Here is a 26,027-nt window from a genome sequence, read left to right on the forward strand (position 1 = left end):
AATCAAGGAACAATGAACATTTTTTTCTGATTTTTTGTGGTTTCGCAAGAAAAATAGCTCGCCTTTTAACATGCTTAGCCGTAGTTAGTTGAAACTGGTCATAAATATCCCAATTTTATAATTGCGTGGCTACTAAAGGAACAATGAGCATTTTTTTCTGATTTTTTTGTGTTTTCGCAAGAAAATAGCTCGCCTTTAACATACTTAGCCGTAGTTAGTTGAAAACTGTGCATAACTATCTTAATTTATAATTGCTTGGCTACTATAGGAACAATGATCTTTTTTTTCTGATTTTTTGTGTTTTCGCAAGAAAAATAGCTCGCCTTTAACGAAATTAGTCTTGGTTAGTAGAAAGTGGGCATAAATATATTAAGTTTTAGTCTCATAGTGTGGCTACTATAGGAACGATGAGCATTTTTTTCTGATTTTATGTGTTTTTTCGCAAGAAAATAGCTCACTTTTAACAAACTTACTCGTAATTAGTTGAAACTGTGCATAAACATCCAAATTTATAATTGCGTGGCTACTATAGGAACAATGATCATTTTTTTCTGATTTTATGGGTTTTCACAAGAAAATAGCTCGCCTTTAACATACTTAGCCGTAGTTAGTTGAAACTGTGCATAAATATCTTAATTTTTTAGTCTAATTGCGTGGCTACTAAAGGAACAATGAGCTTTTTTTCTGATTTTTTGTGTTCTCGCAAGAAAATACTTCGCATTTTAACAAACTTAGCCGTAGTTAGTTGAAACTGTGCATAAATTTCTTATTTTTTAGTCTAATTGCGTGGCTACTAAAGGAACAATGAGTATTTTTTCTGATTTTTTGTGTTTTTTCGCAAGAAAAATAGCTCGCCTTTTTAACATACTTAGCCGTAGTTAGTTGAAACTGGGCATAAATATCTTAATTTTATAATTGCGTGGCTACTATAGGAACAATGAGCATTTTTTTTCTGATTTTTTGTGTTCTCGAAAGAAAATAGCTCGCATTTTAACATACTTAGCCGTAGTTAGTTGAAAGTGTGCATAAATATCCCAATTTTATAATTGCGTGGCTACTATAGGAACAATGAGCATTTTTTTCTGATTTTTTGTGTTCTCTCAAGAAAATAGCTCGCCTTTAACATACTTAACCGTAGTTAGTTGAAACTGGGCATAAATATCATAATTTTTAGTCTAATTGCGTGGCTACTAAAGGAACAATGAGCATTTTTTCTGATTTTTTGTGTTCTCGCAAGAAAAATAGCTCCCCTTTAACATACTTAACCGTAGTTAATTGAAACTGGGCATAAATATCTTAATTTTTAGTCTAATTGCGTGGCTACTAAAGGAACAATTAGTATTTTTTCTAATTTTTTTGTGTTCTCGCAAGAAAATAACTCGCCTTTAACATACTTAGCCGTAGTTAGTTGAAACTGGGCATAAATATCTTAATTTTTAGTCTAATTGCGTGGCTACTATAGGAACAATGAACATTTTTTCTGATTTTTTGTGTTTTCGTAAGAAAATAGCTAGCATTTAACAAACTTACTCGTAGTTAGTTGAAACTGTGCATAAATATCTTAATTTTTAGTCTAATTGCTTGGCTACTAAAGGAACAATGAGCATTTTTTTCTGATTTTTTGTGTTTTTCGTAAGAAAAATAGCTCGCATTTTAACAAACTTAGCCGTAGTTAGTTGAAAGTGGGCATAAATATCTTAAGTTTCAGTATAATTTCGTGGGTACTATAGGAACTATGATCATTTTTTTCTGATTTTTTGTGTTTTCGCAAGAAAAATAGCTCGTCTTTAACGTAATTAGACGTGTTTAGTAGAACATGTGTATAAATATCCTAATTTTTAGTCTATTAGCTTTGGTAATATATGAACAATGAGCATTTTGTTTCTGATTTTTTTTTTGTTCTCGCAAGAAAATAGCTCGCCTTTAACATACTTAGCCATAGTTAGTTGAAACTGGGCATAAATATCCCAATTTTATAATTGCGTGACTACTAAAGGAACAATGAGCATTTTTTCTGATTTTTTGTGTTTCTCGCAAGAAAAATAGCTCGCCTTTAACATAATTAGCCGTAGTTAGTTGAAACTGGGCATAAATATCTTAATTTTTAGTCTAATTGCGTGGCTACTAAAGGAACAATGAGCATTTTTTTCTGATTTTTTGTGTTTTCGCAAGAAAATAGCTCGCCTTTAACATACTTAGCCGCTGTGTGTGTAAGTTTTTGTTAGTGTGTAAGTTGTTGTGTGTGTGTAAATTTGTGTGTGTGTGTGTGTAAATTTGTATGTGTGTGTGTAAGTTTTTTTGTGTGTGTGTAAGTTTTTGTGTGTATGTAAGTTTTAGTGTGTGTGTGTGTAAATTTTTGTGTGTGTATAGGTTTTTGTGTGTGTGTAAGTTTTTGTGTGTTTGTAAGTTTTTGTGCGTGTGTGTAAGTTTTTTTTTGTGTGTGTAAGTTTTTGTGTGTGTGTAAGTTTTTGTGTGTGTGTGTGTGTGTAAGTTTTTTTGTTTGTGTAAGTTTTTGTGTGTGTGTGTAAGTTTTTGTGGGTGTGTGTAAGTTTTTTTGTGTGTGTGTGTGTGTGATTTTTTGTGTGTGTGTAAGTTTTTGTGCGTGTGTAAGTTTTTGTGTGTGTGTAAGTTTTTTTTTTGTGTGTGTAATTTTGTTTTTGTGTATTTTTTTTTGTGTGTGTGTGTAAGTCATTGTGTGTTTGTAAGTTTTTGTGTGTGTAAGTTTTTGTGTGTGTTTGTAAGTTTTTTTTTGTGTGTGTATGTTTTTTATGTGTGTAAGTTTTTGTGTATGTGTGTAAGTTTTTGTGTGTGTGTGTGTAAGCTTTTGTGTGTGTATAAGTATGTGTTTGTTATTCAGTTTGTTTGAGTTTGCGTTATTTTTTTTGTGTGTGTATGTTTTTGTGTTTGTGGTAGTTTGTTTGTTTGTTTAAGTTTTTCTGTGTAAGTTTTTGTGTGTGTGTGTAAGTTTTTGTGTGTGTCTAAGTTTTTTTGTGTGTGTAATTTTTTGTGTGTGTGTTTAATTTTTTTTGTGTTTTTTTTTTTTTTTTGTGTGTGTTATTTTTTTTGTGTGTGTAAGTTTTTGTGTGTATGTAAGTTTTTGTGTGTGTGTGTGTAAGTTTTTGTGAGTGTGTGTGTAAGTTTTTTTTCTGTGTGTAAGTTCTGTGTGTGTGTGTAAGTTTTTCTGTGTGTGTAAGTTTTTGTGTGTGTTTAAGTTTTTGTGTGTGTTTTATTTTTTTTGTGTGTGTAAGATTTTTTGTGTTTGTAAGTTTTTATGTGTGTGTAAGTTTTTATGTGTAAGTTTTTGTGTGTGTGTGTAAGTTTTTGTGTGTGTCTAAGTTTTTTTGTGTGTGTAAGTTTTTTTGTTTGTGTGTAATTTTTTGTGTGTGTGTCAGATTTTGTGTGTGTGTGTATGTGTTAGTTTTGTGTGTGTGTTTAAGTTTTTTTGTGTGTGTGTGTGTAAGTTTTTGTGTGTGTAAGTTTTTGTGTGTGTGTAAGTTTTTGTGTGTATGTAAGTTTTTGTGGGTGTGTTGGTGTTTTGTTTTTTTTTGTGTGTGTTTTTGTGTGTGTTTTTGTTTTTGTTTGTGTGTGTGTGTTTTTTTTGTTTGAAAAATAAACTATTTCAGTAAAATCTGAACTAAAATTTGAGAAATGAGCGACTCCTCATGAAAAGAGAGCTAAGGGTAATGACGCTACTCATATGCAACTGTTGGAGTTGGCTGGCCCAACTTTTTATGATTTTCTTGGAAAAGGGTATGGTATATCAGTATATTTATGAAGACTATACCTTTCCACAGAGCTTTTTGATCATAGTGTTCTCAGTCTTTTTAGGACGTATGGAGCGAGTGGGAGCTCAAGGTTGAGGAGGAGCTTCTTTTTTGCAACATAAGCATTGATGATAGTGATGAAGTAATAGATGTCCACTATACGTCTGAAGGATTATCATACATATCAGATGATCTAGTGATGAGGGGGCCTTCTGGAAGAACGTATATTGAAGATGACGATCGTTTGCTGGATATTCTTCCCCCTCTGGTGAATATAGTGATTGTAGATGAAGATGACAACAATCAAATAAATAGATTACTTCATCCTCAAATTGAGGAAATTATCATTGAGGAGGAGGAGGTTGATGATGATAATGATGTTTTATATTTAAAAAGCGTTATAAACATCGATTTGACAAATGAATAAAAATATTTAGAAGAATGATTTTTTTTATCATTGATAAAAAACTTGGCTGTGGACTGCTCTACTGATCATGATTCGTTAGCCTAACATTCTAACAAAAGAAAGGGAACATTTTCGATTTCGAAACAATTTTATTGAATAATTACAACAACAATAATACTAAGCATGTACAATTAACGATACAGTTTATTGTCTTCGATATGTTTCACCAATGCACTTAAAGCACATTGAAGTCTATTCACATGTGCTATATCAAATTTAGCGACGAAAGATAATTGATCTTTCATTTTAAATTTGCCCGTCGATAACACATATCGTGCATGTAAACCTTCCCTTTCCAGACAAAGCCGTGTTCCTCTCTCGATTTCCACCACAATTTTAGGTGCTCTTTTATTATTGCCATCAACTCCACTATCAACTTTTAATAGGGTAAACATTCCAATCGCTATCATCAACACACAAGTATGTATCCAAATGAGTAAAGTCAAAACTGTTCTCACTCCTTTGAATTCTATTCACAGACTAATAGAAACTATAGGAAAAAATCCTTTCCTCATATTCTCTGCAAACCTCCACCGCTAATATGTAAGCGAGCCTCTGATTAGTCTAGAAGGAGATGTAACCGAGTCTCTGATTGGTCTAGAAGAAAACACGTGATCCTGTTTCCTATTCCTGAATCTTAACATTCGACCCTAGCGTGCACTTGGCCAAACAACAACAACAAATAAATCGACCTTTGGAAAAAGAGGTCATTGACCCTGTCCCCGTTAGACTCAATAATCCAGCAATTGTTGATGTGAACTCTTGTTGACATCCAAGAAACCCCCGCCAATATGTAACCAGCCCTCTGATTGGCCTAGAAGGAGACACGTGATTTGTTTTCCTATTCCTGGATCTTAACATTCGCCCCTAGCGTGCACTTGACAAAATAACAGCAACAAATAAATCGACATTGGAAATTTAGTTCCCAATCGATTACGCAATCATTCTCCCTGGGGATTCCATGCCCATATTTGGTGCCCCCGTCATGACTGACATTACCACGTGTTCTCCCTAGGGACTCTATGCCCATATTAGGAGTCCCCGTGGGACCTTTACCCCCCTTTCTACTCACACACCTTCACACGAAGAAAGGTTATGGTTATGATTATGGCTTGCTTAAGTTAATTTAGATAGGCCAACTACAAGTAAAACTGTTTATATACTGCTACCACTAACACACCATCACAGTGCCTAAGAACAGCAGCACATGTAATCATCCAGCTCATTATTTTTAGAGCGAAACTCTAGACCCCCTCTCATCAAGCTGCCACTAACTTTAAATCATTTTTTGTTGTTTTCCCATGCCATCCAAGGATGACATATATTTTGGTTGGCCTAAGTTAGATTTACGTTACAACTATTTTTAAAGCCTGTAATCCTTTATGTGTAACACGTAAGCTGGCCATCTTAGCATTTTCTATACTCTTCTTTGGCAGATGAACTGAATCATGTTTTTTGTAAAGAGTAGTGTTTGATATATAGTTACTTGAAAGAGTAACTAAAACAATCCTTGGGCGATTTCCTTTAAAACATAAAACATAACTCCTTTCACTTCTATAGTCCAAGTATTTCAGAACCATAATCAACAAATCCCAAAACCATGGTTCCTAGTGTTATAGTCTCTAGATGTTTTTAGTATTCACGTTTATCTTTATCACAGGCAGCGCAACAGCGCTTTCTTAGTAAAGAGCGATGCGGACAAAACGTATTATTTATTTTGTCGTTAGTTTTTTTTCTGACCAAGATACTTCATATGAAATAACTTGTCGTAGAATCTTCGAAAGAAGCTCACACGATTCAAATTTGAAAGTTCTAGTGCCCTTTTTAAGAGCCAAAAGTGACTAGAGGGCAACCATCCCCCCCTCTCTACGCCCATCATTTTCCAAAGACATTGAATAAAAATTATGAGATACCACTTTGTTCAGCATAGTTGAAAAGTCCAGTAACTATGTCTTTGGGGAAGTCAACCCCCGCCCCAGAGCCCTCAGGGAAGGAAATTAGAGTTATATTAGTTGCCCAGTATTAACACATACAGTTTTTTATGGAAGAAGTGGTTATATAAACTTCGGAAAGGGCACACTAGATTGGAAACAAGAAGTTCTAGTGCCTATTTTTAGAGTCAAAAGAGATCGGAGGGCAATTAACCCCCCCCCCTTAAGTCTTCTTTTCCCTAAATGTATCCTATAGAAATTTCGAGATGACCATTTTGTTTAAAATAGTACAAAGATCATATAACAAAGCCACCAAGGTAGACACAGCCTCGCCAGATCCTGGGGGTAAAGGTTGTAAGCTATGCCCTGGGTGCATATAAGGTCTTTATGGAAGAGGTGGTCGTGTAAACTTTAGAGGATGCTCATTTGCTTCACTCTTATCACATTTCTTATACAGTGGTTTAATTAAGATTTTCTTTAGGTACTTCCCTTTTTTTTTAAATCATATTCATAATCTTCAGTAACTTATTTTTAGCCTCAGAGTCACCATATTTAAGAAACTCATTTACCACACTATCAGCACTTGGAGCTTTATTTTTTTAAATCCTTTTGGTACTGTCATTAATTCTTCCTCACAAAACAAATCTTCCTTCCCATCCAAGGTATCACAAACTTTTTCATTTTCCTCTATATCTTTTCTTGCAACTCTATCTCGGTTTAGCACAATCTGAAAATATTCTACCCATCTTTCTTTAACTCTTTACTTATCACTAATTGTGGTCCCATTCCTATGTTTAACTTTAATCAGTCCAGAATGACTACTCACTCTAATTTTATTAACACGCCAGTACAATATTTTACTATTATGCCGTCTATCTGCATCCTCCAGATCCTTGGCAATTTTATCCATGGCCTCCACTTCAAACCTTCTTAGTCCATATTTAATGCTTTCTCCGTTTTCTTTCCGTTCCTTTTGTTATCATATGATCTATCACTCTGTTAATTCTTGTACAAGCCCCTTCATCTCTCAATTAAACATAAGGCTTTTTCACTAATATGCCTAGCTGCAGTCCTAACTTTCTTCCCTAAGACATTATCAGCAACCTCACAAATTGGTTTTCTATAATTATTCCAACTGTCTTCCATATTGTCAAATTTAAAACTCACAAGTTTAGTATTCAACTGTTCCTGGAAAGTTTCTCTCAAGCTCTCATCCCGGAGTCTACCAACATCATATATTCCCGGGAGGGAGTTACCCTTCTGAAACTTCAGCTTTAAGTTAACCCTAGACACTACTAGATGGTGATCTTTACTTTTAACATCAATAACTGCACTCGTATATACCGTAGTATCATGTGTTGATCCTGCCAGACTGTGGTTTACTGTAACATAGTCAATAAGGTTTTTGTCTTACCATCACGTATATACCATGTTAACTAATGGGCCATTTTATGACCAAACACCGTACTGGTTATAACTAGATTGCTTTACCCACATAATTGCAAAAATCTGTAGCCATTACTGTTTTCTTTTGCTACACCAAGTAGGAAAGGACGTGTGGACACACTGGTGGCCCCTTTTGAGTTTACATTTGAGGGGCATTCTTCTTCCTCTACCTGTATTTATGTCCCCAGGCAAAGGGGCCGCAGTTTCTATTATGGACCCCCAGGGACAAGGTCCTCCCTTAGGTTGTCAAAATTATGTATCTACAATATCTCAGAAGTGGCTGAGGGTATTATCCTCTATCCTTTAGGGGATTTTGAACTAAATCAAAAGACACTGTATGTTTCCCGATTGTCATAGGGGTATATCAGAAATATCTATGGCACGGCTTGGTTTAAAAATTAATGGCTTACGTGATCCATTTAAAAATTTGAGGGAATATTGGTGGCAGCAAGTAAATTTTAGATTTCGACTTAGGGGGCAAAGGGAAGCTTATCAAGAAAAAAAAATTGAAGAAAAATAGTGTTGTCTTGATTCATAGTTCGAATTGGGTTCTTCTAATGTTGAGCTGCATAAAATTTAAGGTAACACCTAGACTAAAGTTTCAGAGCCAAGGGTAGTTCAAACGGAAAATTATATGGTTGCATTGACATTTGACGTTCTATTTGTATTTTGATTTTTTGGGCAGAAATAAGAGATACTTTATTTTGATTTTTTAGGCAAAATCAGAGATCCTTTTAAAAATAAAGTTCAAATACATTTATTTAAATAAACATTCATATTGAAAGAACTAAAAATGTATAACAATAAAATTCTAATAACAAAACGTTCAATAAACCTTTGGGTGTATTGAAGTCTGTAACATAACGGAGGTCAGGATGGCTTCAGCCCTATAGAAAGCCTATAATTACGCAGGTTTTCAATCCATTTATTTGTATAATACCATTCCTACCCATTCAAAGTTCTATAATAAAACTATTATTAAAATTTGCTGCAAAATTTGGTCCAAAATTAAATACAAGCAAAAATCTTAATTCTCAAGTTAAAACCAGAAAAATGGAACAAAACTTATAAATATTTCTTTCATGAACATATCCAAAGGCAGTGTCAACTGAGACAAACAGAGGTTAATGAAAAAGGATTTCCAAAAGAGAAGTTTTTCATAGAAAAGTAAAGACCCAACGGCGAGAAAAAATAAAGCCTAACTTAATAATTCAAACTTAAAACGGACAGAAATTACCATTAATGAATATCTGAGACCCCAAACGAACAGTGGTTAATACCAATAATCAAGTCAAACATAAAAAAAAACAACAATTAAATAAACAGGAGTAGATCTAACTCCTTTAATCCTTGCCTTTCGGCCAAATTTTCATTTACGCTTTACTGAAAACGTTTCCTTTACAACGTTAACAAATACAAAACTACTGAATCTTCAAGGAATAAAAATCATTATATATTAAACAGTCAGTCAATTTTTATTAGTGCCTTTCAGTAATCTCATTTGCTATGGCTTTTTTTATATTGTGACAAATGGACACACTGCTCAAAATCAAAACTGTTTTTAGAAAATGACAAATGACACTCTGGTGTTTAAAAAACTTAAGGGATACAAAATGTCTGATTTTCTCCCTTGATAAACTTTTTTTTGAAAAGTTTCCTTGATTAATAAAGAAAATATAGTTTGACCACACAGAACACAATGACCAAGCAACTGAAGAACTTCAGGACAAAACTAACCAAACAGTTTCATATTCTCTATAAAAAAAATTGAATGAATTCAAATTGAATTTTTAAACCACTATTTATTCTTCATATGTCTACCACAATTATTAATCCCATGGAGCGATTTATTTACCTCTTCTCTTAAATCATTATTATTTTTTGTTTGAAAACCTGTCGCACAAACAAAACTACGTTGTAGAGAGAAAGACGGGTAAAATGAAAATTTCTTACATAAGTTACATTGATGAAGACAAAAATACTAATGAAGATGATACGATCACTTCAAAAGAAGAAGGGAAAAAAACAGGAAAAACACGAATGTAGCTACTGCGTCAATTTTGGTGGGCGAGAATGGTTTAGTTTATATAACCGTGCATTATATCTATACAATTGTTTTCCTAACAAAATAATAGGATCAACAATTACGAATAATGAATTGACAGCAGGGAGGACGGTAGAATATATTTTACAAAGCATAAAAAAAGAAGTGTTTAGATTTTTCTAAATTGGTAAACATTCTCCAGAACGGGACAATAAACCAGTAAAGTGGTAGAGCTTTTGAATTGGAAGACTTTGGAAGAAGATAACGGCTGAACCAAGACTTCTGTGCTACAGAACATGCAAATCAAAGCTCAAATCGACGTTTAATGGGATGTACTTCCTCACATTACGAATGAAAAGGATAGCAAAAATGTCTCCTTTACAATTTTATCAGTGGATGGCCCGAAAAAAAGGTATTTTAACCTTGTCCATGTACTCTGCAACTTAAATATATCAGAACTTGTTTCCTCAATTACTGTTTTTTCTACTGCCGGATCCGTTTAAGCTGAAAACATACCTAATGTTAACTATACTAACAGGGTACTAACTTGTTAGTAGTTTTTCCCTATTGTCATCCATCTCTCATTATTTTTTAAAACGAGCTAAAGGGTTATTTGAAATTATAAGGTTTGCTTTTAATAAAGACAGTTTGAAAAACAGTCTAATAAGACTCAAAAAGGATATTATAAAGTGAATCAGCTAGAAATTTGAACAATATTTCCATATATTCGTTAATTGTCCAAATGCAGACGCCCCATTGAACCATCTACCCGTGAACTATAAACCTCTATAAAAACTACCGAAAACATACGATAATTTATTCGTTGCTAATAATAAAAACGTTAATACGATAGAGTTTGTGACATTTTTCCGACCGGCAACAGGCACATTACCTTAGTACAAACTACAAGAAGCATAAAACGACAAAAACAGCTTACTCTATGATCCCCAGTCAAACAGTCGATTTCCACTTCTGAGCAAGCAGCACCATAACAAAAGTAGTTGAAAGGGTGACCTTGATTTGTCTCGAAGTTGTAACCTATTCCAGGAGTACGATAAAATCCAGATGCAGATAAGCTAACTCTGTCAAAGTATGCCGCAGAAACCCAATCTTTCCACATTCCATTTGGATTAGAAGTCCTGTATGGCTTCAATCTTTGAAGTATTTGTTGACAGGCGTCAACAATGGCCATTCCATTGAGGTCAGAGCTGGCACTCGCTGCAGTAGGTGATGTATTTGGGACTTTATCGGTACCACTTTCTATGACATGAATCTGGTCGACAGGAATTTGAAAGATTCGACTGACAATCTAAAAACAAATAATAAAATAAAATTATTCGCATATCTTGACTTTCAAGGCTCACTTAATAGGTTTCACCAAAATTTTGGTGAAGATTATTATATAACTATCTTCACCAAAATTTTTTAATTTAAATGTAACACTTTATCCCTGCTAAGAAGTGCTTAAGTTGCAGTTAAAGAAAATTGTTGTGAAGCCAATGCAGATAAAGTTGGAGGAATCTCTCCGGTCATCTTCTTCCCGGGAAAATTCTTGACTTATACGAAATTTCCTGCATTTTACAATATACTTCAGTATAATTTGGCAGTGTATAAGAGATTTTGATTATGCTAAACAATATTTTTCCTCAGCATATATTTTTTTCACTAACAACACAACCGAAAAACACAAAAAAATATGCACTGCACTGGGAAAACTTTGTAATAAAATTGAAACGTTACAAGATAAAAATTTCGAGAGTCGGCAGTGAAGCTAATCTAACGGGAAATGTTTTTGTATTTTTCACAGTTTCCTGTAAAAAGGGGAATGAGAACTCTTTCTTTAGATATATTGCTTTGTAGGATAGTTCATTTAGGATAGTCCAGATATAAATAAATGTCTTCTGTGTGGTTATTGAGGTCATGGAAAGTGAAAATGAAGATAGAAAAGGATTTATCATCAGTATTACAGGAATTTTTCTGAAAATTTCCTCGTTAGACTTTTAAGGGAGGTGGTTTAAGTCTGAAAATCAATGAAATATCCTATTATAGTGGGTAGGGAGTCCGTATGGCTCATTAAACAATGTAACGAAATCAATTAATATAAAGATTAAGGAACAAAATAAGTAATGTTTGTCTCATTTATTTTTCTTTGTCAGATATTTTGATATTGCTTTAAAGGCAGTATCGTCGTGTCATTTTTCATTGCTCTTATTTCTTATTTCAGTCTTATTTCAGAGTTCAGAGCCAACACATCTAAAATCTAAAATCGGATATCTTATGAACATTATTAAATCAGTGAATTTCGTAACAACAAATGGCTTGGGATTATAGTGATGTATTATCCTGTCCTATGTTTATCAATTAATTCGTTGGTGATAGACTTTTGGCGAAAAGTGGATGTTTTTCTTGAAGCTTTTGGTGAATTTGAGATTGGATAATTACTGATTGGATATTTACTTTGCATGAACTGGGATGTCAGACAAAGGTGGTGAAGCCTAGCAGGTTCCAAGGATCACTGGGCCAGCCTTCCATAGAGTTGATAGCCACTGCAGCCGTTTGCCAGCCCGCGTAAAGATAAGTCTATTTCCTGCCTTTTTTCTTTTTCTTTTTCCTACCTTTTCTTCGAAGCCGTGATGCCCTTGTTTCAGGATGATGACCTTGCCCTGGCAAGCTTTGCTAGATATCCTTAATGGCCAGTCAGAATTCTCCATTCTGTCGAAGATAAATCTGGTCGATTTAAGTACCAAGTATATTGCTACAGATCGCATGAAGTTGAAATGGTTTTGTAACAAAATTTAAAAATTTCGAATCAAACAAAACCAAAGCTATGAAAAAAGTTGGAAAGAGAGTTAAAGACGCTTTTGAGGAACTTGCTCTCAGCCCGCTTGTTTATAAAAAATAGGCTACAAGTTCAGATACTTTGGGGCTTATTGAGCGAACTCTTAAAGATGTAGCAGTAACAAAAGAAAATATGAAACAGGCTATGGCACAGATAGTTAATGAAGCACTTAAGATTCACCCCTCGACCACACCATCCACTGCTGAAATTGAAAAGATAATTGGCGTAGTTCACGATGCAATAATATTGGAATTTACTCCGAGATTTGACAGGATTGAAAAAGACCTGAAAATATTTCAAAATCAACTAGAAAATACTTGAAAATTGAGTTGCTAGAGTTGAAGCCAAGCTTGATGATGCTGACCAAGAGTCGAGACTGGATACACAATTGTTCAATGGTGTCAAGCAACCCTCCGGTGTTGAAGTAAAAGATGCAACAATGAATATTATACGCAATAAGATGGCGTTCTCAGGTATTGCTGATAGCGATGTTATATCTGTGCATAGGTCTCGGCTGAACTCTGATGATAGCCGCTCTGATACAATTACTCCAGTTTTAGTGAAGTTTAAAGACCGCCACACAGCTGGGAAAGTTTTTACTTGCCAAAAAAACCTTATGAACACGAAGATTTTTGTGGCTGAGAAGCTAACAAAGAAAAGAGAGAATTATTGAATACTGCAAGGGAAAAATACGGCAATGAGTTCGTGTGGTCAAACCAAGGTCGGATCAATGTCCCTCCGGAGAATGCAACTTCTGCTCTTAGACTTTCGTCTCTGAATGACATATTCGATCGTGATTGAGCGTCCTGTTTTTTTTTTTTTTTTTTATTTATTTTTTTTTTATTTTGAGTCTTTCTATGTGTTTATTTATTCTTATTATTATTATTATAATTCAATTATTTCTATTTCCTTTTTTCCAGTTTATGTATGGTTTTTATCGCTAATGAAGGAAACAAGATCGTGGCTTTTTATTTTACTTTCTTATTATGGTTATTCTACTCCCAATACCTCGGTTAGAGTTGCTTGAAAAAAATTTGCTCTCAGTTGCTGATGTTTTATTACATCAGATAGGTCTCCATTTTCAAGATCGAGTTGATGACTGCCCAAAGCCACTCCGCCCTAGCCGCTACGTTCGTTTTGAAGAGTTTGGTCAAATTAAAAAAGAGATGGATAGTCTGTGTGTTGCTCAATGGAATTGCCACATAACGTCGCTTTTAAAGAAATTGTTCAGTTTTTAAGTAATAATGATAGTGTGATTGATGTTTTTTGGAATTTGTGAATCATTCTCGAGTATGTATAATCTTCTTTCTTCCTACTTATATCCAGGTTACCAACTGATATCAAAGTCGCGGCAGTCAATGGGGCGCGGGGGACTTGCACTTTTTTGGTAAGGGAGGGAATGAATTTTAAGGAAAGGGAGGACCTTTATTTATGGAATGAAGGTAAGATTGAAATTTTTTCTATTGAGATTGAAACAGATAATGGTAAAAATTTAATTGTTTGCCTGGTTAATAGACCCCCTGGTACTCATCCGGAGGATTTTTTTCAGAAGTTTGATCAGTTTTTAAGCAGGGTCCAGTCTAGTCGATCAGAGTGCGTTATTCTGGGTGATTTTAACTTTGATTTATTGAATTTAATAGTTTTAATTTAGAATTTTTAAATCTTGCATTATCTCATAATTTATACCCAGTGAATCCGATTCCTTCCCGTATCACTGCTCAGTCGGCAACATTAATTGATAACATGTTTGTTTCTTCAAATCCATTGAGGCAAGCATTCTGTGATGTTCTCCTTCAACCTGCTTCTGACCACCTCCCGATTGTTTGTATGATAAATAGTATTAAAACTTCGGCTAAAAACCTAAGTAAAAGAGATTATAGAGATATGAGAAATAATAACTTAAGAAAGCTGAAAGAGCAGATTAGTACTATAGTATGGGAGGAAGTTAGCGAAGATCAAAATGCAACTACAGCGTTCGAAAGGTTTATGAATTTTCTCTTACCGGTATATGAGGTGTCTTGTCCTCTGAGGAAAATGAGGAAAAAGAAAAATGAGCCAAGAAAGCCAGGGGTGACCACATAATTGCTTGAAATGATGGAAGTGAGAAACCAGCTTGTTGAGAAACATTTGCAGAGTCCGGAAAATGTGAGTTTATTTGAAGAATTTAAGCGAGTGAGAAACAAGGTTAACCATAAGCGTCGCAGTGAGAAAAAAGCATATTATGCTTCTGCTTTTGATGGTAAAAGTGGTGATGCAAAAGAAACCTGCCGACTAATAAATGAGGTTTTAAAAGGGAAGACTAATGATAATGATGGAGTAAAGAGTCTGTTGGTGAAAGGATGAAATCACTGATAAACAGGAAGTGGCAGATGAATTCGGAAAATATTTCACGAACATAGGCATAAGTATTAAGGAAGAAGTAGCTAAAAAGTCTAGAAGACATCTGAAGAAATCCTTTATTGATAATCGAGGCGAAGGGCGCATTTTTTCGTTCGAGAAGTGCACAGCAAAGAAGATCGAGAGCACAGCGAAAGGACTGAAATCCAACTCGGCCGGAATAGATGGACTTAATCTTAGAGCTGTAAATGCTATCCAAGTTTATATATTACCTTGTCTACTTGATTTGATAAATCTATCACTCCAGACCGGTGAATTCCCTAGTGGGCTTAAACTGGCAAAGGTAATACCATTGAATAAAGGAGGCAACAAACAATAACTATCGAATTGGTGACCGATTTCGTTATTGCCTATTTTTTCTAAAATCTAGGAAAAGGTAATGCACAGGAGACTGTATGAATATTTGGATAGTCTAGGAATATTGTTAGACATCCAATTCGGATTCCGCAGTAAAGATTCTAAAAGCCACGCTGTTCACCATATTCTGGATGTAGTTAATGGAGCTCTAGAAAAAGTTTTTATTCCTTCAACGGTCTTTGTCGACTTCAAAATAGCCTTCAACACTGTGGATTTTGAGTTGTTGCTGTATCGCCTATCTAATCTGGGGATAAAAGAAGTTTGCTTGGATTGGTTTAAACTATATTTGTATGGAAGGTCAACTAAAGTAATGCTAGGTGACATCGTTAGTGGAGTCTGTCCTGTAAAATGTGGACTTCCACAGGGCTCAGTCCTGGGTCTGTTACTCTTTCTCGTATACGTCAATACTCTGAGGTTCTACATGCCTGAAGCAACTGTTAGAGCATTTGCAGATGATACTGCTTTGACGATTTCTGCACGGTCACTGGAAGAACTAGTGGATAAAGCAAACCGAACGCTGGAAAACCTTTTGGTGTTTACCTCCTTGAGTTACCTTGCTGTTAATACTTCTAAGACACATTATATGATTTTTAGTAGGGTAGTAAAAATTATAAATAGTGCTTATATAGTATTTGAAAATTTGTCACTTTCACAGGTTTTTGAAAATAAATATTTCGGATTTTATGTTGATAATAATTATAGTTGGAAGAAATACATAAATTTGATTTCTTCTAAACTTGCACGAGGTCTTGGAGTGATGCGGCGTTTGAAACACGCGTTACCTTTAACTGTTTTAAGAAATGTATATCATACTATTTTTCATCCTTTTATTGTTTATTGCTCCTTTATTTATGTATCTAATTTTACTTTAAATACTAAGATACTGCAGATTCTTTAAATTAAGGCCCTTTGAGAACTGGGTGAGTTTGTTCAGTAAGAACACACGCGTTAATGTCTTATGAGTTTTAGAATTTTAAACATTCATCAGGTGAAAGACCATCAGGCGAGATTGTTTACCTACCAAGTTCTTAATAGATTGTCTCTAGAATATTTTAGAGATTTTTTTATGTTTAATTCTGATTATCATCATCACAGGACTAGAGATCGTGGAAGCTTAGTCTCAGAAGTAAGGAGTACGAGTCGATCTAGTTTTGCAATTAGAAATTATACAGTTAATTTGTGGAATGGTTTCCCGGAGAGTATTAGAGAGTCAGAAAACCAGTTTCAGTTTAAAATGATATTTAAAGAGTTTTGTTGGGTGGGAATTAAATATTTTTTAGTGCTGTTTGTTATTTTTTTTTTTTATTCGGGAGAGTTAAATTGTATTAACTGGAATGAAAAGAGTAGGAAGAGTGAATGAGTTTGGTTTATGATGAACGATTGTGTGACGCTGCTCAAGCCACAATAGTGGTTTAAAAAAACGTCATACGTTCTTGCCATTTCTATGTTTGTTGATAATGTTATTCAAAAAATGTGGTAAGTGCAAGTTAAGCATGATGTAATTATTAGTTGAAAATAAAAGTCATCTCATCTCTGGCAGAAGGCCCCTCTGAACAAGTTGCAAGCTATAGAATAATCCATCCCTGACTTCTTGCATGAGGATATCTCTGTCACGGCTATTCAGCTTACCTGGGCACTTCAAAACCTTTAGAAGCGGCAATGGAGCAAGAGATAAATCAGTCATCGTGAGAACCAAGAGGGTTTCTTTACAGTTGAACCCTAAAGAATAGGATCGAGGCTTTAAGTTTCACTCCAATATTAGACCTGATGATAGACGCTCAGCAAATGAAAATCTGCAGATGGATGCATGGGTGGTAAGTATTGAGGATGCGCAATTTTTTTATATTGAGACCTTCCTTTGGAAGATGCAATAGGAGCTGACTTTAGGTCTTCATCACTCATGTGTCCATGGATGGACAAAAAGCACATCCCCCAGTTCTAACTATCTCCTCTATTTTCCCCATCCTGAGAGAAACTTGAGATCTTCTTTGGGATATCTTATTTTTCTTAGACGTGCTTATAGCTTTTTTTTCCAACATAATGCATATTGGAAGGGGTAATGAGGCCAAGTTGTGCATGGCTGAAAAGCATAGAATTGCACAGCTCTACTCTATGCTAGTTTTAATGATGTATACGTAATTTTCTTAATGTCTTTTGAAGAATAATGAATTTTGCTGGAATAATAATTAACATGAAGCAGAAAAAGAACGAACATATCAAAATTATCACCAACTTTCATCAAAGAAAGAATTTTAGGCTTCTCAACAGTAGTTTTGATGATGTTTCCATTGGTGTTGCCTCCTGCGTGACTAAATTCCCTCACCTTTTAATTTAAGCTTTTGCGAAGCATGCGCAAGAACCTTCTTTGTTAGATAGAAATTCGTCTTTGGGAGGTATGTATCTTCTGTAAGCTGCTCCTCTCGGCCGTGAAGTTTCACACCTCTGGTTTGTTTCTCGTCTTTTATTGCATCAGAGAAGTCAAAAACACGGAAGTGCATGTGTGCAAAGTTTCAAAAAACATCAGATACTGGTTAAATATCATTGAAAACTTGCTTCCAAACTTCCACTGAAGCCTATAAAGAAGAACTTCGCAATCGAAAGCGTGAAGTAAGGGTCCTATTAGCCATTTCTTCATTCAGAATAGGTGATCTACGCTATGGAGCCCATGACCCTGTTCATGAGACAAATGCCCTTTTTTGAAAATTTCATTTCATTTCTCTTCAATTTCAATACTTCAGCCCTGGTCCTAGCTATTATTAAATATTCTTTCGTCCTTTTAATGTTTTCTCATGGTTAACTGATTACGACACGTCTTGATAGAATCCACTAATTAGCTAACCCATGAAAAATAAAGGTGGCTTATGACTCAGAGGTATGAATTTAGCATGAAAATGCTTAGGGTATATTTTATACTGCAATTTGAACCAAAGATGCTATGTGCCTGATATTAGATAGCTTACCAAGGGAAGCAAAAATACACTATTGGTGCATTTTCACAATATATTTTTTGGGTGGGGAGAAAATTCAGGGTAAATTAGATCTTGCTGGGATGAGTGCAAAAAAAATAAAAAAAAATAAATAAAAACAGAAATTCAGAGACAACGTTACCAGATAGGCGCAAATTGTGTCCAATTTAGCTTTTCAAAATACTAGAACTCAAAATTGGTAGGATTAAGTCTTCATTGACAGATTTCGGCACCATATTCCGAAATATGAAATAGTGAAGCATTTTTCGACTGTTTACATGCGCTTTTGTGGTCGAAATTTTCTGTTCTCAGTCTCTGGCTTGACAAGAAAGATCTTTTCCTCCGTTCTCTGGTATGTCAGAGAATTCAATAAAAGCGGAAATTAAAGAAGATCTAACAAAAAAAAAATACTGGCCAATATCTAAGCTGGTATTTTACGTTACTTTCTGGCTGATATGCTGAACTATTCCCTATCAACAATAAAAATTGTGATTAAAGAACTAAAAAAAGAAATACGTACTCAGTATTCTGGTCTTGCAATATAGATAAGTTATACAAAAACGTGGAAGTTAAAGGCGCATTTGACAAAGATAACTAAAGGATACAATTTTCTAACGTAGAACTAAAGAGAAGCATGACCATTGAAGGTCACATCTCTCCAAAATGTCATTTAGGTAAGTGACATCGAAAGTTTACTTCTTTATACAATGTTTTCATGACACTGCAATTCTAAGCTTCAACAATATGTAAATTCTCAAACTTAGTTACGAGAACAAAATGTTTCATAGCTTTCAAAATATAAATTAGAACGACAAGACCGACCAAGTAATCTGTAAAATTGCAGGCCAAAGAATATGTTCTGGGATTTTTGTCATGAAACATAAGCCAAAGGCATACGCGTGAGACAAAATTGTACTTAGCGAGGTCCTTCAACAGTTCCAATTGTTATTTTATTGTGTTTTCCTTTTAATGAACTTCGAATTAGTTTTTGTACATTTTTTAATCATATATACTATTTATCTTCGACTAGTATTCAAGTTAAACAAAGTTAAACAGGAAAACCTCCTTCTACATCGCCCAAAATTTCCTCAGGAGTTTCCCCTTCATTTTCATTGTCATTGTATGGTTTTTGATGTCATAAATGTTAATGGTAAATCTATTTGGCATAGTGGGTGTAGGATCAAAGTCCCTGCAGCACTTTCCCTGGCAATTTATCCAAAGTCGGATGTTCACAGTAGAGTTAAGCATTTTAAGCTGCATCCTGTTTTGAATTTTGTACTTGACAAGATTGATAACAGAAAACACTCTCTCGACAAAGGGGTTGCTGACGGATAAGCTTTTTTTTTAAATAAATTTTATTAATCCCACCTCCTCTCCTTTCGGTGACATAATAATCTTTTTCACTTAATTTCAAACTTTAATGTCACCTACACTAATTTAAAAACAACTTTTATTATTTGAAATTTGAAAACACTAATTAAAAAAAAAAACATTTATTATTTGAAATTTGAATTTGGGTAGCCAAACATAATTGACAAAGACAATGTATACTACAAAAAAAAAAAAAATTAAAAACCGCAAAAACGTACCGTTCCCGGTTTAGCAGGGTGCCCTTCTGTCATAGGACACCCCCTTCACCGTGGAAATGCATTAATAATAGAAAAATATTTTTCATAAAACCCTGTTCTCAATCAACTATACATCATAAACAAATAAGTAGAACAACAGGGAAATTTTTATACAAGACAGTGGAACGCAACTTTAAATGAATATTTCGACCCTATATCCAAGGGCCGTACTCAGCAAAACAGACGAAGAGAATAAAAACACTATAAAAGAAACTTATCAGTTTTAATGATTGAATTTTAATGTAAGTTTCTTTTATAGTGTTTTTATTCTCTTCGTCTGTTTTGCTGAGGACGGCCCTTGGATATAGGGTCGAAATATTCATTTAAAGTTGCGTTCCACTGTCTTGTATAAAAACTTCCCTGTTGTTCTACTTATTTGTTTATGATAGAAAGGCAATGTGGTCTTCGTCGCTATTTGCAACTATACATCATCCTCCATCCCCCGAACCTTCCCTCAACCCGAAAGCAAACCTAGGAGGAGTAGAAAGCTGTGCCCTTACAATATTTTTAGGCACGCCATTCTAATCCTTCCTTTATGACACACAAATAAACTACTAAAACCTTTTTAATACCCATTTGGCTACTCAAAAATTAAACAAAAACAACAAAAAATAAATTAATATAAATTATCTTAATACTAACATCAATTCCTCATTTTTTTTTAATAATTAAAAAAGATTTTTACAATAAAACACTTAAATCAAAAATTCAAATTTAAAACTCAATTTTACTCATCCATTCCACATCTACTTTCTCCCTCCATACTCGACTCCGTCTTAAGTCATCCACATAACTTTCAAGCCAAATATTTGCCAAAGGAGTTTGGATCTGCTTCTGACGTTTCCGCATTTTCCACACATGCATGCTAACACTTGTCACTAGCAAACATATCGCATAATTCCTTTGCTTACCTTTAACACAAAATGACAGCTTTAGAGCTTTCTTCTTTTCTTCTACAGACGTTGTTTTTATTCCTTCATTTTCTAATATTTCCAATAATCTTTCGGGTAATCCGCCGTTCGAGGGGCATTGAATTAATTCATGCAATAGTCCGTCAAGCACTTCGTCTCCACACATTAAACAAGTAGGTGTTTGAGTTTTCAATATGCGACTAACTCTATCACTAAAGGGTAATATTCCGTGAATCATGCAGTACACAAACTCTTTCTGTTTATAATTAAACGGCAATTCTCTTATATTTTAAAAAGATAACTGAAAATCAATGAACGGCTCCTTTTCTCTAGTTCTATAATTCGGTTCTTTCTCACTTCTAAAAACATCCTACGATACCTTCTTTAATTCCTCCTTTCCCAAGTCACATCTCAGGGCTCCCAATTCCTTTCCTTTCTTCAGGGGGCTGACAATCCACCGCAGAGGGGTCAGATTTTTTTGCTTAATTTTTCACCTTCTCTTATGCATCCTCATTCACTATAGGGAGAAACCACTGCCTCATAATTGCAGTTGATGGATCCTCTTTAACCACAAGTTCACAAATATTTCTGAGGAAGAGCGTCTTGCATATTACCCTGAAATCTGCTACCCCAGTTCCGCCCGATTCCACAGGAAAGTATAGCATTTTTATTAGTAGCTTTTCAAGTTTCCCTGTCCAAACAAATCTCCAGATGGCTCTTTCAATTTGTTTGACAAGGTTTTCAGGTAATGCGAAAACACGAGCGGTGTAAAATAATAGCGTGAGACAATATTTACTGACATACAGAACTCTTTCGAACATCGTTTTGAAAAGCTTTTTCTCCGTTGACTCAATATCCCGACTATTTTGTTTAATTTTTCCTCCCAATTTTTTTTTGTGTTCAACACTTTCTCAAAAGTCAAGCCCAATACACGCGCTTTTTCCGCAAACGGGAGCCAACAGTTTCTTTCCATGTCGTCGTAATTTGCCAATTTGTTCAAGGGTAGAACAGTGCTCTTTTGTCTGTGTATTTTCAGGTGAAATCTTTGATCGTACCAATGCAAACCCCTGCACACAGTTTTGACATCATCTTCCCTTCCTGTGATAAAATTTCCGTCATATAAGAATACTGCACTTTTCAAAAAAACATTTTCAGAAACTTGAACACCGCACATTCTTTCTTCTACATACCGAAAGAGTGGGTCGAGATATAATTCAAATAGCGTTCCAGAACAGGGGTCCCCTTGCAGCAGACCTCTTTCTAGGTTTATTATTGTCGTCAGTTTTTCATTCACTTTTATAACCACTATCGGTGCAGAATATATTCTTTCCAATTTTTCTATGACTTCCTTTCCAAAATTCATCTTTAGTCGCATTAATAACCACAAAATCTCTCGTATTACGGAATCATACGCCTTCACTATGTCAGCGCCAACTAGGGCTAATAGGTTCCAACCTAACACTTTCTCCATCGTTTTTTTATCTCGCCGAAGGCAAAGGTCTCTGAGAACTGTCAGGACTTGTTGGGATTTCCTGCTTTTTATTCCACCTACTGGTAATCTCCCACTATTTTCGCTGCGCTTTTCTCCAGTCCTTTAGACCATACTTTAGTACATATTCTAAAGTCGCAGTTTGTTAAGGAGATTGGTCGCCAGTTTCGGAGGTCTTCTCAAGGTCCGCCTTGTGCAACAGTGATATAACTGACAGTTGACTTTCAGGGTATCCTCTTGACCCAAATTCATTTAGCACTTTTATAAAAAATTCCCCGATTTCACTCTACGTTAGCTTATAAAAATCATAGCTTAGCCCGTCCATTCCTGCCGATACTCCATTTTTTAACCCGGATATCACTTTGATGGATAAACTTAAGACAAAAAGAGCTACTTGAGCTATGTCGAACAATGGTCAGCTTTTCCCACTCTTTTTTGTATTTTTTAATCGAAATTTAACCATTTTCAATATCTGGTTTTTCACGCTAAGGATAGTGCACGCTTTGATAATTTAGGTGTTCATGGAGCCTGGAATGTGATGTCAGAATCCCAACCGATTTCGGAAAATTCCATCTGTCTATATAGACAGATTCTTGAATCTGTCAGTAGAAGTTGTCAGTAAACACTAGACTTCAAGATTTTGAGTTTTATCATTGTTATTGGGAAGGCAAAATGCGCGCACTTTGCGCCGAATTTTTTTACATACACTAAATCGGTGCAATGCGCCAATTTGAAAAATTCAATGCGCAATCAACTCAAAAAAGCTCCCAAATGGCGCAAATGCGCACCATCTGGCAACACAGATTTGAATTCTCGCACAGAGTTCAGATTCATCATCTTTGTTCAGAGCTACGCGATACGCGGGAACAAGTAGCGAAGTGCTTTTGTTTTGTTTTGTTCTTTAGTAGGTATTAAAGAAAGAAAAAAAATTTAAAACTGAAACTAAGGAGCAATATTAAAACTTAAAACAAACATAAATTATTACGTATATGAGGTGGCTCCGCCACAACACCTCGCTCTTTAGGCTAAAGTTTTTTAGTACTTTAAAAAAAGCTTCCTATTGTTATAATTAAACGAACATGGTGTTTCAGGAGTCTTTCTCAAAGGATTGGGACAGAGTTCAATCTTTAGCGTAAAGAGGGAGGTGTTGTGGAGGGATAACCCCCTCATGTATGTAATCATTTTTGTTCGTTTTAAGTTTTAATGATGCTCCTTACTTTCAGTTGAAAAAACTTGTTTTTTTAAATTTTATTTCTGGTCGTTTCTTTAATAATGCCAGGGCATCTGGCTATTCCTCCACGGAAAAATCCCACCTCCCAAAGAATATATTCCCTAGACAATTCAATCCTGGTGAAAATTGACTAGGCACAATCACCCTTAACATCTCCACGCGTAAAATTGAGACGCAAAAGAGAAAACCAGACATAGAAGAATTTCGTCTTGGAATTCTGAAAAATTCCCTCCGTGTAAAATTTCCGCTGGAAAATTCCCCTCCTGGAAACTTCCCTCCCCATGGAAATTATCCCCGAGGAACATTCCACCAGTAGAAAATTTTCCCTACGAAAAATGCATGCATACTTCCAATAACAAATACTATATATAAACAATAGGCAAATTTTGTAACTTAAAGACCTTCCCCAGGGACTGTGGGAGGAGCATGATATCCCCAAAGACATAGTTATTCGGCCTTTCAACTATGTTGAACAAAATGACTACCTCAAAATTTTTATCGGAAGATTTTTAGAAAAAGGGGCGTGGGAGGGGGCCTATTTTCCCTCCCTCCAATTTTTGATCACTTAAAAAGGGCACTAGAACTTTTAATTTCCATTCGAATGAAACCTCTCACGATATTCTAGGACGACTGGGTCGAAACGATAACCCCTGGAAAAAACAATAAAAAAAACAACAAATAAACACGCATCCGTGATCTATCTTCTGGCAGAAAATACAAAATTTCACATTTTTCTAGACCAGCACTTGAAACTTCTACAGTAGGGTTATATGATATGCTGAACCTGATGGTGTAATTTTCATTAAGATTCTATGACGTTTAGAGGGCGTTTTCTCCATTTTTCAAAAATCAGGCAAATTTTCTCAGGTTCGTAACATTTGATGGGTAAGATCAAACTTATTGAAATTTATATATTTGAGACCAGCATAAAACTCCAATTCTTTTGAAATATCTACTGGCATGAAAATTCTGTTTTTTAGAGTTTCAGTTACTATAGAGCAAGGTCGTTCCTTACTTACAGTTCGTTACCATGAACTATTTGATAATAATGTTAATGTGGAAATAAAGTAAGCTTTTGGGCACTTTTGTTTTTGACCTCCTTTTGCCTAGATAAAGTTTAGAGAGATAGACAGTAAATTGTTTTGGCATAGGAAAGGGTCCTATATTATGCAAGATAGCTTTCTTGATGGAAAGTAAGAGTCTTAGAAGAAGAATCTTGAGCTTGATACCCTGGGCCCTCAGCGTGGCACATAAATATCACGGAAAGTACACTTTTTGTATCCCTGCTGGTTATATCTAAGACCATAGCACGACAGCCAACGAGGCTAGACTCTTAGAATCCGTGGCGCGTCGGAGTTAACCGTTGTACTGGGGGCCATGGCACTTAGACTGGTTACCAGTGTTGGAAACAGAGGACTTACACTAGTGGCTTCAAGAATGACTCTGGCAGCCTATTAGATTAAGAATATGGGTGTCAGAACAGTCCATGAAAGACCTTGAGCCATAATACTATACCCTATTACCATGAGTAATTGTACTGGTGGCTATATGCCAAGTATCCCTAAAACAGTGTGTAATTACACTGTCGGTGCTAGGAACAAATACTTGTGGGGGCAATTTAATAAAACTATCAAAATACTATTAGTGAAAAGAACACGAGTTTTCGAATATATGAACTAATTCAGCGTATGTAGTAGGCTATAAAATGGAACAGAGAAATACACAGCTACATATATTATTGCTAATTAAAAATCTGACGAGGCTTACTCTGCATAAGAAAAAACGTTTATGAGCAGAATTATGTTAAGGTTTAGTTCGAATTAGGATTGTTGTAGATAAATTTCATAAATTAGGTAACATTCAAAATAGTACAAGCTAATGGCTGATGAATTCACAAGAGTAACACGTTCCATCTATCCTAGGAAAAACGAACAGTGTAGGTCCAACGCGCAGCGTAGGTACAGTCAACTGCAAGTTCGCCTCCCTCAATAGCAACAAGGAATGACTTGATCATAAATTTAGAAAAGTTTAAAATACCCTCGAAAAGTGTGTAAATGACTTCACCTTTTGACGGAGCAAAGTTTCAATCAGTACATAAAACAGCTGATCTGTTTACTTGGAGGTAACTTTCCAACAAGCTCACAAATAGATTAATCCCCAGTGAGAGCAGAGTTGGTAAACCAGGATAGCCAACAGAGACAAAAAGAGTTATTCCCAGAAAAAGAATACCTAGACAGAGTAACAGGTATATGAGAAGAAAGAATATAATTAGGAAATAGAACACCAGGCAGTATGAGAGGGTACCAAAAGGATACGGAGGGTATGATTCATGATATATGTAATAAGTTGAGATTAATAGGGGTATGATTCATGATATAATATAATAAATTGAGATTAACTGACGACAGAAGAAATTGAAAGAGACCAGAAAAGAGACAAAATTTCCAGATTCAGTCTGCAATAATAGATACTAATATTGTGGGAAAATTATAAAATTCAAGGGAGAAAAAAAAGCTTACAAGGGAGGAGAAGGTCTTGGACCCATTCGGAAAAAAAAA

At 35.1% G+C, this 26,027-nt stretch overlaps 1 protein-coding gene across 3 annotated transcripts in view; it reads right to left on the reverse strand.

Moving 5' to 3' along the window:
- LOC148950634 (xanthine dehydrogenase/oxidase-like) overlaps nucleotides 1-26,027 on the reverse strand; it is a 380,805-nt gene that overhangs the window by 36,395 nt on the left and 318,383 nt on the right. For all 3 annotated transcript variants that reach the window (XM_089092522.1, XM_089092520.1, XM_089092521.1), the window contains one exon: nucleotides 10,589-10,960. In XM_089092522.1, coding sequence (XP_088948648.1) covers nucleotides 10,589-10,960 — 372 coding nt within the window. The remainder of the gene's footprint in view (nucleotides 1-10,588; nucleotides 10,961-26,027) is intronic.

This window comes from Artemia sp. Qi Xiang Cuo, chromosome 7, assembly GCF_049724085.1.
Source record: "Artemia sp. Qi Xiang Cuo chromosome 7, ASM4972408v1, whole genome shotgun sequence".
NCBI classification, from domain to species: Eukaryota; Metazoa; Arthropoda; class Branchiopoda; order Anostraca; family Artemiidae; genus Artemia; species Artemia sp. Qi Xiang Cuo.